General features: G+C 52.5%; 1 protein-coding gene across 1 annotated transcript in view; it reads right to left on the bottom strand.

Moving 5' to 3' along the window:
* The window catches only part of PSD3 (pleckstrin and Sec7 domain containing 3), a 71,284-nt gene that overhangs the window by 50,517 nt on the left and 7,221 nt on the right, over positions 1 to 13,546 (bottom strand). Inside the window, exons 2-6 of the mRNA XM_026049942.1 lie at positions 9,427 to 9,633; positions 9,244 to 9,324; positions 6,753 to 6,865; positions 5,274 to 5,332; positions 2,093 to 2,182 (exon numbers count right to left, since the gene is read on the bottom strand). Of these exons, the coding sequence (XP_025905727.1) occupies positions 2,093 to 2,182; positions 5,274 to 5,332; positions 6,753 to 6,865; positions 9,244 to 9,324; positions 9,427 to 9,633 (550 nt within the window). The remainder of the gene's footprint in view (positions 1 to 2,092; positions 2,183 to 5,273; positions 5,333 to 6,752; positions 6,866 to 9,243; positions 9,325 to 9,426; positions 9,634 to 13,546) is intronic.

Here is a 13,546-nt window from a genome sequence, read left to right as displayed (position 1 = left end):
AAGAACAGAGAAAGGAGAAAAAGAGAAAAAGAAAGTAACATGCAGGGTTAATCACTAATCACCTTAACACTAAGGTTAATCAGAGTGACTAAAGGCACCTTTTTCCAACCCATGTTTTGGCTGCCCTGCACACCTCAAGCAGGATTTGCACCCCGGGCCATGTATGTTCGGTCTATGATGCAGGCTGCAGAGCACCCTGAGGGGCAGGCAGCCGCCAGGGGAGCGTTGGGCTGAGCCTCCCCAGCCGGCGGGGAGCTGGGATGCTCCTTGGGGAGCATCTGAGGTGCATCTGAACCCAGGGAGGCTGCAAAGGACAGTCCTGCCCCACAGRGAGGCTGCAAGGGCCAGTCCTGCCCGCTCAGGAGCAGAGCGCATCCCTGCCACACTCCCACGAGGACACAGTGCCACCCTGTGGAAACTCCTCCTCCTGCTGCGGGGACAACCCGCAAGCGCCCGCAGCCGCTGCTGGCAGCCKCAGCGCTGCTCAACACTCAGTACTGAAGCTGCTGATGTGCCAGCAAAACGCAGGCACTTGAGTGCTGCGCTGATCCACAGCCCCCTGAATTTAATTTGTTGGGACTAATGCAGGCTTAATTTCTGTTAAATCTTTGTAATCAYGTATCTAGTGTCGGGGCGGCTGCTGCAGATGCAGTGACGGAGCTGCTGAAATGCAGTTGCTGCCACTCAACCCCAATGAAAAACAAACGCCATGAGTGTCCAGGGATCAGCTGGGCCCCAAGAGGTCTCCAGGGAACAAGATGACGGAATAACCCTTCTCCCCTAAGGCCAGGGCAGCACACAGTTGGGGCAAACCGTCCCAAACGCAGCGCATTCCAGCCTGTCGCCTCCAGAAGAACCTCAGACCCAGTGCCTGGCCTAGGGTGGGTGGCAAAGGGCATGCTGATTGACTGAAGGTCAGCACTAAAAGCTACGACTCCATCCCCATGGCGTAACTCTGCCAGCAGGAAAACAAACAGCAGGTGAACACCAAGAGACGTCTCCTCTCAGCATCCCAGGAAGGTTATTTAAACAGAGCCCAGAGACCTATTATGCAATAAGGGCTGTAATTAGCTTGCAAATTAATCTCAACACATCTCTTGATGGCAGAGTGGGAAATAAGCTTCCTAGGATTTCTTTTTTTTTAAGTGGTGATGATGCTGGCAGGTGAATAGTCTGCATCCAGGTTTAAAAAAAAATGTAATTAATTTTAAAAAGAGGGTCTGYGTTTATAATGTCTACTCTCTACCATGTACTGAGGCAGAGAGGTCCAAGATAAAGTTCCCTGAAGAAGCTACAAAAAACAGCAGGAAATAGCAAATGCTAAAAAGCAAATTCAGTCACATTTAACTACGCAGATGTGTCTGCATTTCAGAGCAGGATTGACACAAGCCCACTGAAGGGATGGCAGATCCTCCCATTTACTTCAATAGGCTTTGGGCCACATCTCAGATGCAGCAATCTCTCATTTTTATTTCCATTACCAAAATATTTATGAACTCCAGCGTAAGCGCTGTTCTCTTCATTCAAACAGACTGGCATTTCATTCCAGCCATCACACAGAAATAAGCAAAACACTCTCATTATTATTGACAATAAAAAAAGATTCATCCCGCTCAGCCTCTTTTAACTGTTTTTCAGATTCAACTCCTGGCATAAACTTAATGAACAAAACCTGCAGCAAAGCAGCCTGTACCAGGCAGCACATACTCGGCAATAATCTGAAATTACATCTCCTGCTCTAACGTGAAAACCCCAAAGCACCTTTGTTGAAGAAAACACATCTCCCAGACATGCAGTTCAGTATTTGACATACATATACAACAGTGGGCATTCTTTAATCTGGTTTAATGAGAGAGAGCTCCCAGAGCTCCCACAACGTCCAGCGCGGTGTTCAGGCTCTCCTCCCCATGCTGCAGGGGGTCTCAAACACCTTCTAGGTCTGGCAGTMCAAACTCTGTGCACATTCTGGGTGGAGAAACGTGCCCATTCCCTGCCATGCTTGAGAAGCAAGGTTCAGAAGTAGGGTGTTCTGTTTGAACCAGGCATCGTTAACTGAGACCATTAAACCCACACTCTGCGGTTCATTTCTTACCTTCAATAGCCCCCTAGGGAAATCTTTGCCATCATTCATCCCCTGGAGATTAGCAATGAACTCCTGACAGGTCATCTTCTTCCCAATGTTCTGGAAGGGACAACAGAGAAACACAGCATCACATTCCTGCTGCTTTCCAAAATGACAGTAGCAGGTAACACCACAGGAACTGCATCTCCTCGCCTTCGCTCAAGCCTGAGGCAGGCAATCCTGAGAGGCATTCCCAGAATTGTCCAAATGCAAGCGTCACCATGTGAATATATTTGGAACACAGGAGATGCCCTTGAACCCCAGGTCTCCCACCCATCTGAAAAGAAAAAAAAAAATCTAAACACTGGAGATGAGTAAAGAAGATGGTGATGAAGCTCCCTCATTTGTTCATGGTACCTCCCATGTCCTCAGGGGCTCTACCTACCTCCTGCAGAAGAGCTCTACTTAATCCCATAGTGGAGCATAGGAAAAAAAACAACTGAGGCCCTTTCCAGACCTTTCTTTCTGATCTCCAATCCTCATTTCCCATGGCAATTGCCAGACAAAAGCAAAACATCCAAGAGCAGCCCCTTGATTCTGCTTCCTGGGGTTGAAGCTGCCTTGGCATCTCAAAAGGTTTCTTTTGTTTTCTTCACTTTCTGCCTAATTCTCAGAATGGAAGTTACCAGATTGAGCCGTGACGAGAGCAGGAATGACTGTGTTCAAGCAGGACCCAAACTATTCCATTTGGAGAGCACTCTCAGATGCTCTTTGGATCCAAGTCCAAGCTCTACCACTTGCAGAAGGTGTCAGTCCTAGGTCCTCATGGCGCCCRGGGCACTAAAACCCCACAGCTGCCCATGGAGGTGACAGCAATGACAACACTGGTCTGGCAGGAGGAGGAATCAAGGCAGATCTCAGAGGGAACAGGGGCTCCTGGGTCTGACTAGAGCTGGCCAGGGGTGAGYGCTGGCCCTGCAAGCCTCCTCCTGCAGCACAGGGTCCCTCCCCATGGGCTCCATGTGCCCACAGGAACACGCTGCAGGGCATGTGGTTCCCCTCTGCATGGTGGGCTGCTTGCTCTGCCCCTGAGGAAGGGCCCATGGGCTGCAAGCCCTGCTCCATGCCCTATCAGCCAAGCGCATCTGCAGCCTGGAGAGAAAGACTCTGCGCGCAGGCACGGAGCTAGCGAACTTCCAGAGCCCAGACTAATGCAGCAGCAGGGCCCCAAGAGGGGATCAAACTATAAGCAGGTCACTCAGCATCTCGGCTGTACGATGCCTTGGTCTGAAGCCACCCAGCCTCTGCTGCCCCATCTAAGGACGGGTCCTGGAGGGGCAGGGAGGGAGGGCAGAGGGGGACGCACAATCCAGCACCATCTACGCCAGGGGGGCTCCTAACAGAGCAGCGTGGCTGCTGCTTGCCAAGCAGGGCACAACTCCTCCCAGCACAACCCCAGTGCACTGCAAGCGCTCTCCCTGACACCATTCCAGTCTGCCCATTTCCTCCAGGGATCAGCTTGGTGCTTCCTCWCGCTGACCAGGACCAGCGCTAAGAGCCAGCCTCGTTCCACCTATGGAACCCCGCTGAGAAAAGGAGCAGGGCAGGGACATGGCTGTGTTCGCTCCAGGAGCAAAGCCAACACCTCCACGTGGCACCACACAGGTCCGGGCAGATGAATCTGGCAGGATGCAGCTCTGCCAAAAATCTAGAAAACTGCAAACATGGCAAAGGGCATCAACTGGGCAGCAGAGAAGCGAGCATGCGTCTCCAGTACACAGTTAGTGAAAATTAATTGTGAAAGCAGAGAGAAAAAGAAGATATGGAAAAACAGTTACAGAAATTTTGTTAAAAAGAGAATGTAATGCAGCAAGACATGAACAAGTAAACGGGTAAGTAAGAGTTTGTCTACAAGAGTTAAGGGAAAGTGTGGCCTCAAGGCACCACAGTTGTCCTACAGCCCCATGATGGGCTGAGCTGGCCCCGAAATGAAGTTGTCCACACTCAGCTGGGAACAAGAATAACTCCGTGTAGACAAGCCCTACGATTCATTCATTCCCTGCTCTAGCAGGATCATGCCAAGGACGGCCTGGAGCACTATAAGCTTGTTAGAAATCAGGCAGTTGAGGTATATGCACAAGGGGCTGCATTCCAAGCCAGAAAGGCCCAACTTACCACCTAGGTGGAAAAACACGGAGCAGCAAGAGGAGAAAGGACTGTTACAGGAAATCCTGGGAGGAGGAGGCAGGTGGCCGGCAGCAGAGCTGCTGCACACGCCGGCACAGCCCTAGCAGGCAGGGCCACCCGGCTCCGGTGCACGCAGCACCCAGCAGCAGTGAAAGGGCAGGGCTCGTGCCCCAGCACCCTGCATGGGGCCCTGCAGGGCTCTTGCGTTCAGGAGGTGCCAGGTGACACTGCCGGGCTCGGGCACGGGGCTCTCCCTGCGGGACGGCAGCACGGGGCGGCTGCAGAGCAGCATCCAGGGCTGCTCATGGCTCTGCAGGGCAGGCTGCACGGAGGCACCTCGTCCATCACAGGCAGCCCAATCCCCACTCCACGGACATGGGAGGTCTCAGGAGGGGCTCRGGATTAACGCTCTGTGCCTGCTGCTAGTGCAGCATGCAGGCGAGATGCAGCCAAACTCCAAAGGCAGCGCTGGTTCCACTGCCCACAACTGCTGCACAGCTGCTCCCAGGGGGTCTCCGGAGGGCACAATAGCTCTGGGGCTCTCCAGGCCGTGCCAAGGACCCCCGTGCTGCGCCTGACCCACTGCCTGTGTGCACGATGCCCCTGGGCCGAGCACCCCTGCAAGCGGCCACTGGCGAAGGTGCCCTCCCTGCGAGAGCTCCCTGGTTCGCCTCCGCCTTCCCGGGTGTTCGTGCCTTCTGGAAGGGGAAGCCAATGCCAACCACAGCTTTCTGGCAGGGTCAGCTGCCTTCCCCAGGATGCACACCCAAAAGACAGGGCCCTGAGGACATGCAGCTTCCTCACACGTAAGGGCAAGATCATGTGCAGCACTGGGTAGTTGCTGCTGGGTGTGCTGGAAAGCCCCCTGCCTAGGACTGCAGCTCTTCCAAAGAGAGATTTCCCATTTCTTTCCTCCATTTGCTGTCTGCACTGGGAATTTACCGGATGCTTCAGTAACAAGCAGCAGTAGAGCCCCACTAGCACAAAGCTGACTTTGGAGTTACACAAAGATGTGTCTACTCACATGGCCATGCAGGTCAGTGTTCAGCAGCATCATGGCACACGTGAGGCAGTGAACCCCATCTGCAGGAAGAAACACAACCCAAGTCACAGGCAAACCCACRGCTGGACTTCTGAGAAGACTGCAAATTAAGCCACAGAGCCTCATCGTGCCTGCTCCCTTAAYGAGAACCCGCTCATCAAGAAATAAACATAATTAAGTAAAACAACAGCAAGGTCATTGCAGAGATGCCGAGGCAGAACAGCCTTCTTTTTTAACTTTCAGTGACTGACAAACGATTGTGCAGTAGCAGTGAGGGAGGCAAACCAGGCAGGAGAACATTCTGTCCCCTTTCCTTCATAACGCCCATACCACAGCCTYAACTGTCTCCCTCTTTTTCACTTGTTTCCAGGGCAGAACATAGAGAACAAGCTTCATCCATTGGTGTCTCAGCCCGCAGGGACACAAACCACCAGACTGTCTCACCACTCAGGTCTGCATAAGGACCACACTCACTGTACCTCCGTGCTACGACACAAAAAGAGGTATGGGAATATGGGGCCAAGATGGGCATGGACATGGCACGCTTTAAAGCCAAGCTTCAGTTTGTGCAGGCCCTGGCAACAGCTCGCAAGAGCCTGSGATCCAGCTCAGGGCTATGTTCTCTTATGTCGTCTGCAGAGGCAGTCTAGCGAAGTGCTGCCTCTCCTATCTAAATCTGTCACCACCAGGGGTAAATTCGGAACAGTTTGGATCTGGGGCTGTGGCACTCTGGTTCAGGTRTCGGCAGGTCCGTAGGGTGGACAGCTCTCCCATTCCCAAATCACAGGCACATCCAAAGGATGGAAACAACAATGGAGGAAAGATGGAAAAAAAAGCAGGTATGAGGACACTCAAATGGCTACTGCAAATACAACCTGCACTTCTACTGAGATGGGCAAGAATCAGAATTACTTAAAATGCCAGAATTTAAATAAATAAAATAAAACTTCAGAATTACTAGGCAAGGTCTGTGGAGGTCACTTTAACCTCAATACTTGCTCATGCTCTGAAGTGGAAATGTCCCTACAGCAACCTGGACTGGCCACATTGACACATAAATCATTTTCTCTATCTGAAAATGACAGTGCTTTTCTAATTGCTTGCTCAGGATATCCTTGAATGAGAAAYGCACTGGGAAGAGCACAGGAATGTGGGAGCTGATCCTGTCTTAAAGCTGCCCATTCCCTTCCTTGACACACATAATGGGGCAATCCCTGGATTTCAGTTGGGAAACATTCAGAATAAGAATTTACACTGAATGTAAGAATTTACAGCCTTCCGTGGCTGGGAGCCACAGTGTTCTCTGCCTGACCACAAGTCTGCATGCGAATGGAAAGGATTTCTAGGCTCACTGCAGGCAAACTGTACACTTTGCAGCTGCAAATTTTCATTTCCCAAGTACTGAGGGTGAAAATGAATGAAGACGCAGACCACAGACCTTGTTATCAGAAGCAAAATTACCTTGAGTCGAAATGGTGTTTGGGTTACACTGATAGTATCTGCTGGAGAAGTGGATTAAAACTCTCTCTCGTTCCTGAGTTTCTCCAATAAGTGAAAAGGCTTTGAAGAAACTCCTACAAGAAGGGTAGAAAACAGCGAAATTAAAATCATAAATCTCTGGTGGCCTCACACAGCACATTTCACAGCAAGTAATATGCAAGCGCACACTAGAAATTCAGTTCTGAGAAGCCTTTCTAGGAAAACAGATTATTACCCCATGTGTACTTAATCCCAACATTACAGTAAATCAACCAGGAGGAGTTGGATTGCTGCTGGTTTCAGCCATTAAATACATAAGCTAATAGACAATTACACCACTTGAAGCAGCTGTTCTTGCTTTCGGTGGTTTCCACGTTGGGGGAAGGAACTGGAGCAGGTGGTGTTGGCAGATGATGGTCTCTCAGGACGCACTCTGCCCTCCTCTCAYTGCCCATGAGTCCTGCATGCTTTAACATTACACTTATTAAATATATCCCCACTGGAAGCAAAGGAATTTCTCCAGGTAGTGAAGCCAGGCAGGTGCAGAACACACTCGGATGTGCAGCTCTCTGGGGAGCAACACACTGAGCAGCCCCTTCACCACCACTGCAATCATCCTGGTCTTGCAGAGGGGCCGTGCATCCCTTGCACAAGGCGGGTTGGGAAGATCTCCAGAGGAGACTCCACAGCCTCCCTGGGCAGCCCATTCCAGGGCTCTGTCACCCTCACAGACATTTGTCATGCTGTTAATATAAACAGCCTGCAAACACGAGCCTTATGGGTCTGAGGCAATAAGGCACATTAAACGAATGCCTGATAGACAATTTTTGAGGCTTCCAAGAGGTTTAAGCTGGCAGCAGATCTGAGGGGCCTGGGAGACACTACAGGAACATTCAAGGTTACCTAACCTGCGTGAATAAGCGCTAATTTTATTTCTCTGATGCAAGGCCAGAGACAGGCTGTTCTTGCCACAGTATTACACACACGCAGAGTGTGATCTGGTGGGTAATAACTTAATTTGACATGTAACGCACTGCAAATAACCACATTCACACGTGGGCACAACCGAGGCTTCCTGGGGCTTCTCGCCTGGCAGCAGGGAGGAATCCTGAGTGGAGAGCAGGCAGGGGAGGCTCTGCCCCTGGAGCAGGGATCTGTGCACGGCACAAACAGGRGGCTCCCTGCACTGTGGGCAGGACAGGGACAGACTCCGGAAGAGCAGGATCCTTCGGGCAGGGCCCAGCCCCCTGGGGAAGGYCCAGGAAGGACTCTGTGGTTGGACATACCGCATCTCGGTGCGCTCCAAAACATTCCTCAACATACTCCCAAATGCTCCTCAAATATTTTGGGCAGCTGAGGATGAAGTCCCCCAGGCTGCTAGTGTGGCTGGCAAGAGGCAACCCCACTAAGTTTTAATGGGCCCACGAGATCATGTTTTACACAAGGTCATAGCTATTAATATTAGCAGGAGATCTACCGGGAGAAGAGACCTCCTAAATATGTGCCACAAAGCAGCTAGGTATAGGATATCACAATTCAAAAGATGAGGTATATTTAGAATCACGCTCCATGGCGCCCAGCACCCAAAACATGCAGCAAATTTCCCACCACAGGAGCCACAACCCCAGCAGGACACAGGACACAGGGCTCTGGCTTTGCTCCATCCAGCATTAGGTGCTGGATTAACTCCTTAGCAGTCTCAGCAAGTCTCAGTCTCTTTGCTGTGCAAAGGTGGGAGCTGATTTTCACCTTGGCTTCCTGGAACAGCCTCCCTGCARCCCTCTCTGCAAATGGGGCCACAAGTGTTCCTGGTTCTGTGTCACTGGTGGCGGGAAGGGAGGAAGAAATAGAGTAACCTGAGACGGAAAATCAAAAATCACTTYAAATTCCTCTCCTTTATGCTGCCATTTAGCTGTCACCAGCAACTAACAGGCCTCTGCTACACAGGTTTGGTATTTTGACTTAGTCTTGACTTTGAGATTTAAAAAAATATTGAAAGCAGAGGCTGCCAAGGCTTAGTTCCAGGGTCGGAAGGACATAAGTGCTGAAGGGATGGGCTTTCAACCACCCACATAAAYGTCTACCAAACACTCCAAGCATTTCCCCTCTGGAAGCTCTTGCTGTTCTGCACATTTTTAGATACCTACGAGGGACGTGGCTGCCAAGATGCTTGAAATCCTGGCCCCTCCTTGCACGGCCAGGCAGAGCAAACTCTACCAGCCCAGACAGCCCTATGGAGTCCAGCCATGAGCAGCACCTTAATTTTCCAGGCAGGTTACTGATGACCTGTTCACTGAGCACACAACCTATCTCTGAGCAGGTCAATGCCCCAAAACGCCCCCTTTCCAGGAAATGCTGTTACGGGCCATGCCAAAATGCCAGGGCCCTCATTGTGCAAGTTCTTCATTTGAGGAACACAGGAAACAGCGCCGTTACCAGAAGAGGAACACCAGTTCTGCCAAGAGGCACTTACCTCAGCGAGTTGTCCAGCGTCATCCCCGTGAAATCAAAAAACTTAAGGTACTCCTCAGCCACCAGCCTGCTGAACTCATTGCTTTAAAARGAAATCGAGAAAGTCTGTCAATCAGGAGCGAACTCTCCACACCCRAGGCTACGAGGTGAATGGCCAAAGGCCTTGCTTTAACAAAGCACATACTTTTTGCCCAGGTGCTTTGCCACGTCGGAGCGTTTGAACCTGTCCAGGCAGTAGAGGCGCTTGGCCAGGCGCCGGGCTGCCTCCACGCTGCTGCTGCCGCCGTTGCTGAGGTCGCATCCGAGCGCTCCCGCGACGTCCTTCTCCCGGGGCTCGCTGCTCCCCATGACGGCGCCGGCCTCTAGCAGCACATTCTGCAGCCTTGCATTGCTGTGGGTCGGCAGAGCGGGCAGGGGGGAAGAAGGAGAAAAACACATCAGTGCTAAGGACTTAATTCCTCCCAGAGTGGGAAGCACTCTGACACATCAAGGTTACGGGATGCAACAAGCCCCACAGAAATGAAGGAAGTGAGTGGGGAAGAGGAGCAGCCGGAGCTCACAGGGTTAAACATCCAATGTTGGATTCCCGCCCTTCACTCTGCAATCACCTTCCCTGCCAAGAGTGAGGAAACACCAGAATTGTGCTAACTTCACAGAAACCTGTGACTACCAGCCCACATATCGGCAGGCTGTCCCGGGGCATCCCGCTGGGAGGTACCGCACGGAGACACAGGGCCTGAGGCCAGGAGAGCTGCTTGGACACGGGGATCGTGGCGGGATCCACGTGTTCCTCACCTGCCCCCTTGTCACTCTTCGCCCCGTGGCCGCATGAAGCCGGGAGCAKCAGCTCTGCAACCCCAGCACACCTGATGCGAGCCGTGCAGCTGCCCAGGCCTCTCACTGCACTCACAGCAGGCAAGTTCTTGCTGTTATTTCGCCTCTCCCCTCAGAGAGGCRAAAATCCTTCCCCTTAGGAAAACGCTCCTCCGCATGCACTCCCCTGCACACAGCTAGGTTGCTTTTATATATTTATTTTTGGATGGCTTTTCTATGACAACTGCATAAAGACACCTGCAAGAAAACAGTTCAGTGTTTGCACAAGMGCATTTTTACCTAAGGAAATGCCACGCAGAACCTCTCTCCGTCACAGCCCCRTTTGCACGGGGCAGAGCAGAGCCAGACGAGGCCACGAGCAGGGAGGGCAGGAGCAGAACGAGTTAAGGGATGATTTTGAACCCAAGCCTGCAACATACCACAGCTTGACGAGCCATTGTAATCTTGGGGCTTGACAAACCCTGGTTACAACAACCAATCACCAGACTCCAGTAACAATTTTCCAGCGATTCGCTGCAGTGTCTGCTAGTCAATTATTAACTCTTTAAAGGTGGGACTTTTGTATAATATGGGCCTTAATTTAAAGATTTCTCCTGCTCTGCATGCGGCCTTCAGTGCAAATCACCACCATGTGGGGCCGTGTGGGGATGCACCTCTCTGCACAGCAGGGTTTATCCAGGAAAGGAGGTGAGCTCCTGTTCCTTTTGCCTCTCTTTGCATCCTCCCAACACCACTACAACATCACTCAGCAAGAGTGGCGACTTTATCACACCCGATGGGGCCTGGGGGTCATTTCATGAAGCATCTGCGTGAACCAGACATCCACTTTTCCTCAGGGGAATCCTGTATTTATTTYGGTGTAAACAGCAAGAGGCTGTGATAGAATTATATAATAACTACGGGGGTTATTAGTGTTGCAAATACAATCCCAGCAGCACTAAGAACACTGCCCACCAGGCACCCTAGAAAAATAATCAGTAAATAAGCAAATAAGCAGCTCCCGCTGTGTGCATCGGTGTGGGAAATTCCACTTCCTCCCCTTGCAAGAGCAGCCCYGAGCACCTGAGACCCTCTCAGGCGGGTCCCGGAGCCCAGACCATCCCAGCCCCCAAGGCGAGCAGGTCATGGCGCAGGCGGGCTGGTGTCGGGCTCCGTTTTGGGGGCACGAAGGGAGCAGGTCAGAGAGTGGGGCAGCGCCGCTCCGGACACTGTGCCTAAAGCCCTGATTTTAAAATCAGGCTCCTAAAACCCCAGCCCCGCTTCACTGCCACTGTTCATCGCGGAGGATCCACAGCCCTCAAGGAGGGCCAAGGCTGAGAGGACACCCACGTTCTGCTGGGAATGGCAGAGCTGCAGGATCTGGCACTGCCACAAACCGCCCCCGGCCTGGGAGAGGCAGCGCCRGCACCTGGTGGAATAAAATAAACATCCATCCCGTCTGTTTTGCCCCGGGGCAGCAGTTCAGAGGGAGAAGGGAACACCCAGGGTGGATAAGGGAGCGCTCTTCCCTTCCCTCTGGAAAAGCCTATAGAGCAAGGAAGATGGAGATAGGAGCTGTCCCAAAGCCTCCCCCCGACGGCGAGTCCCAGGACATTCCACCAGCTCCAACGGTGTCTCGCTGCTATCCTGAGAACAAGGTAACTGCCCGAGGAACAGGCCGCCTACAGCCTGGGCCCCTCGTCCATGGAAAACGTCAGTCGCAGGGTGAGGCCTCAGCTCCCTGGTGCTTCCAGGCGGTGAGGAGATACAGCTGCCCACGCCACGGAAAGCAGGGACACCCCCGGGGAGGCAGCGCTCACCGTCACAAGCCCTGCTCTGCCATCCCTCGCTCCCAGCAGCATCCCATGGGAATCACACCGTCCCGCTCCAGGGAAAGGCTGGCAGCCCCTCTGGCCYCCCGGAGCCGGAGGGAGCATCCCCTTTGCTCCTGTGCCACAGCCTCCTCAGCCTCCCAATGGGGGTACTCGCCAAAGCGCTTCCAGCGGACTCAGATTACGGGGCAGGAATTAGGAAGGCTGGAAATAGCTCTGTCCTCCGCACACAGCCATTTCTGCAGCCCACAGCAGCACTGCCAGCTAAAAAAGAGCTAGGAAACAGATTCAGGGAGACGTGCAATACACAGGCTGGACATGGATTTCTCATCCGGCTTTGCTTATCCCACTTGTCACTTAAAAACAGGGAGCCACCGCTGACAGAAGTGGGCTGAAAATGCAATGAATTTTATTATACCTACCCCTGAAATCACGCGCAAAGGGGACTACGTAGCAGTGCTTGGGGTAACTGTACAGCAACAGCTGCTGTTTTTCACCCAAGCACTCTCACACTAATCTCCAGCATCAGAGAAAAAGAGAAAAACAGAAGCTAGAGAAAAAAAAAGCAGGCTTTTCCCCCTAGYCACAGAGCAGACGAGCTATTACTTTATTGCAGCTCCTTACACCTTCTTATCTCTGTCCTCAGCAAGGCACTTGAGGTCCATGCCCCTACCTCTTGTGCCAGAGCAGCCCTGGACGCAGAGCTGAGCACGCAGCAGTGCCAGAAAATCCACATCCAGCACAAAGCAGAGCGCTCCCGCTGCCGCCGGGACGCCCTCCGTGCCACCTGCAGCAATGCTGCACGCTCCCTGCTGAAACGCGAGCACGCTGCAGCACCCGCGAAGGCACTGCAGTGTCCTGTACCGAATTTCTGGATTAGCCWGGCCAGCGGCAATGTGGGAAGCCCCAGTGCCAAGGTATCGACCGTGTGGTGCTCAAGAACGTAACACACTTGCACTGCTTGAGAATTCTTCAACTTTTTTTTTTTAGTGTCATTTGTCAAAAATTGAAGCCTTCTMCAAGAACGCGTGTTTGCAGAGCAAACCAGAGACCAATAACCTACCGGCAAGGAGAGAGGAGCATCTCACCTCGCACAAGCCCAATTCCCCACTRGACTGCATTGCAAGGTCAGAATGAGCATTTCCAATTCCAGGTGCCTAAGGCACCAGGATGCCATTCCCGTCTTTAGCAAACGCTTGGGAGCAGAGGAGTGCGGAGTGCAGGGGACAGAAACACAGAGTGGTTGAGGTTGGAAGGGACCTCTAGAGCTCATCCAGTCCAACCCCCTGCTCCAGCAGGGACACCCGGAGCACGGGGCACAGGGCGGCATCCAGGCGGGTTGGGAAGATCTCCAGAGAAGGAGACTCCACAGCCTCCCTGGGCAGCCTGTGCCAGGGCTCGGGTACCCTCACAGGGAAGAAGTTCCTCCTCACATGGAGATGGAGCTGCCTGGGTTTCAACTGGTACCCATTGTCCCTTGTCCTGTCGCTGGCCACCACTGAGAAGAGCTTGGTGCCTTTCTCCCTACATTCTCCCTTCATGAACTTAGACATGTTGATCAGATCCCCTCTCAGCCTTCTCTTCTCCAGGCTAAACAGGCCCAACTCACTCAAGTTTCTCCTCATATGAGGGATGCTCCAGTCCCTTAATCATCTTTCT

The sequence above is a fragment of the Nothoprocta perdicaria genome, unplaced genomic scaffold, assembly GCF_003342845.1.
Source record: "Nothoprocta perdicaria isolate Ctin4 unplaced genomic scaffold, notPer1 scaffold_63, whole genome shotgun sequence".
In the NCBI taxonomy this organism is placed as follows: domain Eukaryota; kingdom Metazoa; phylum Chordata; class Aves; order Tinamiformes; family Tinamidae; genus Nothoprocta; species Nothoprocta perdicaria.
Note: the sequence above shows the minus strand (reverse complement) of the source record. Positions and strands in the feature narration are given on the sequence as shown.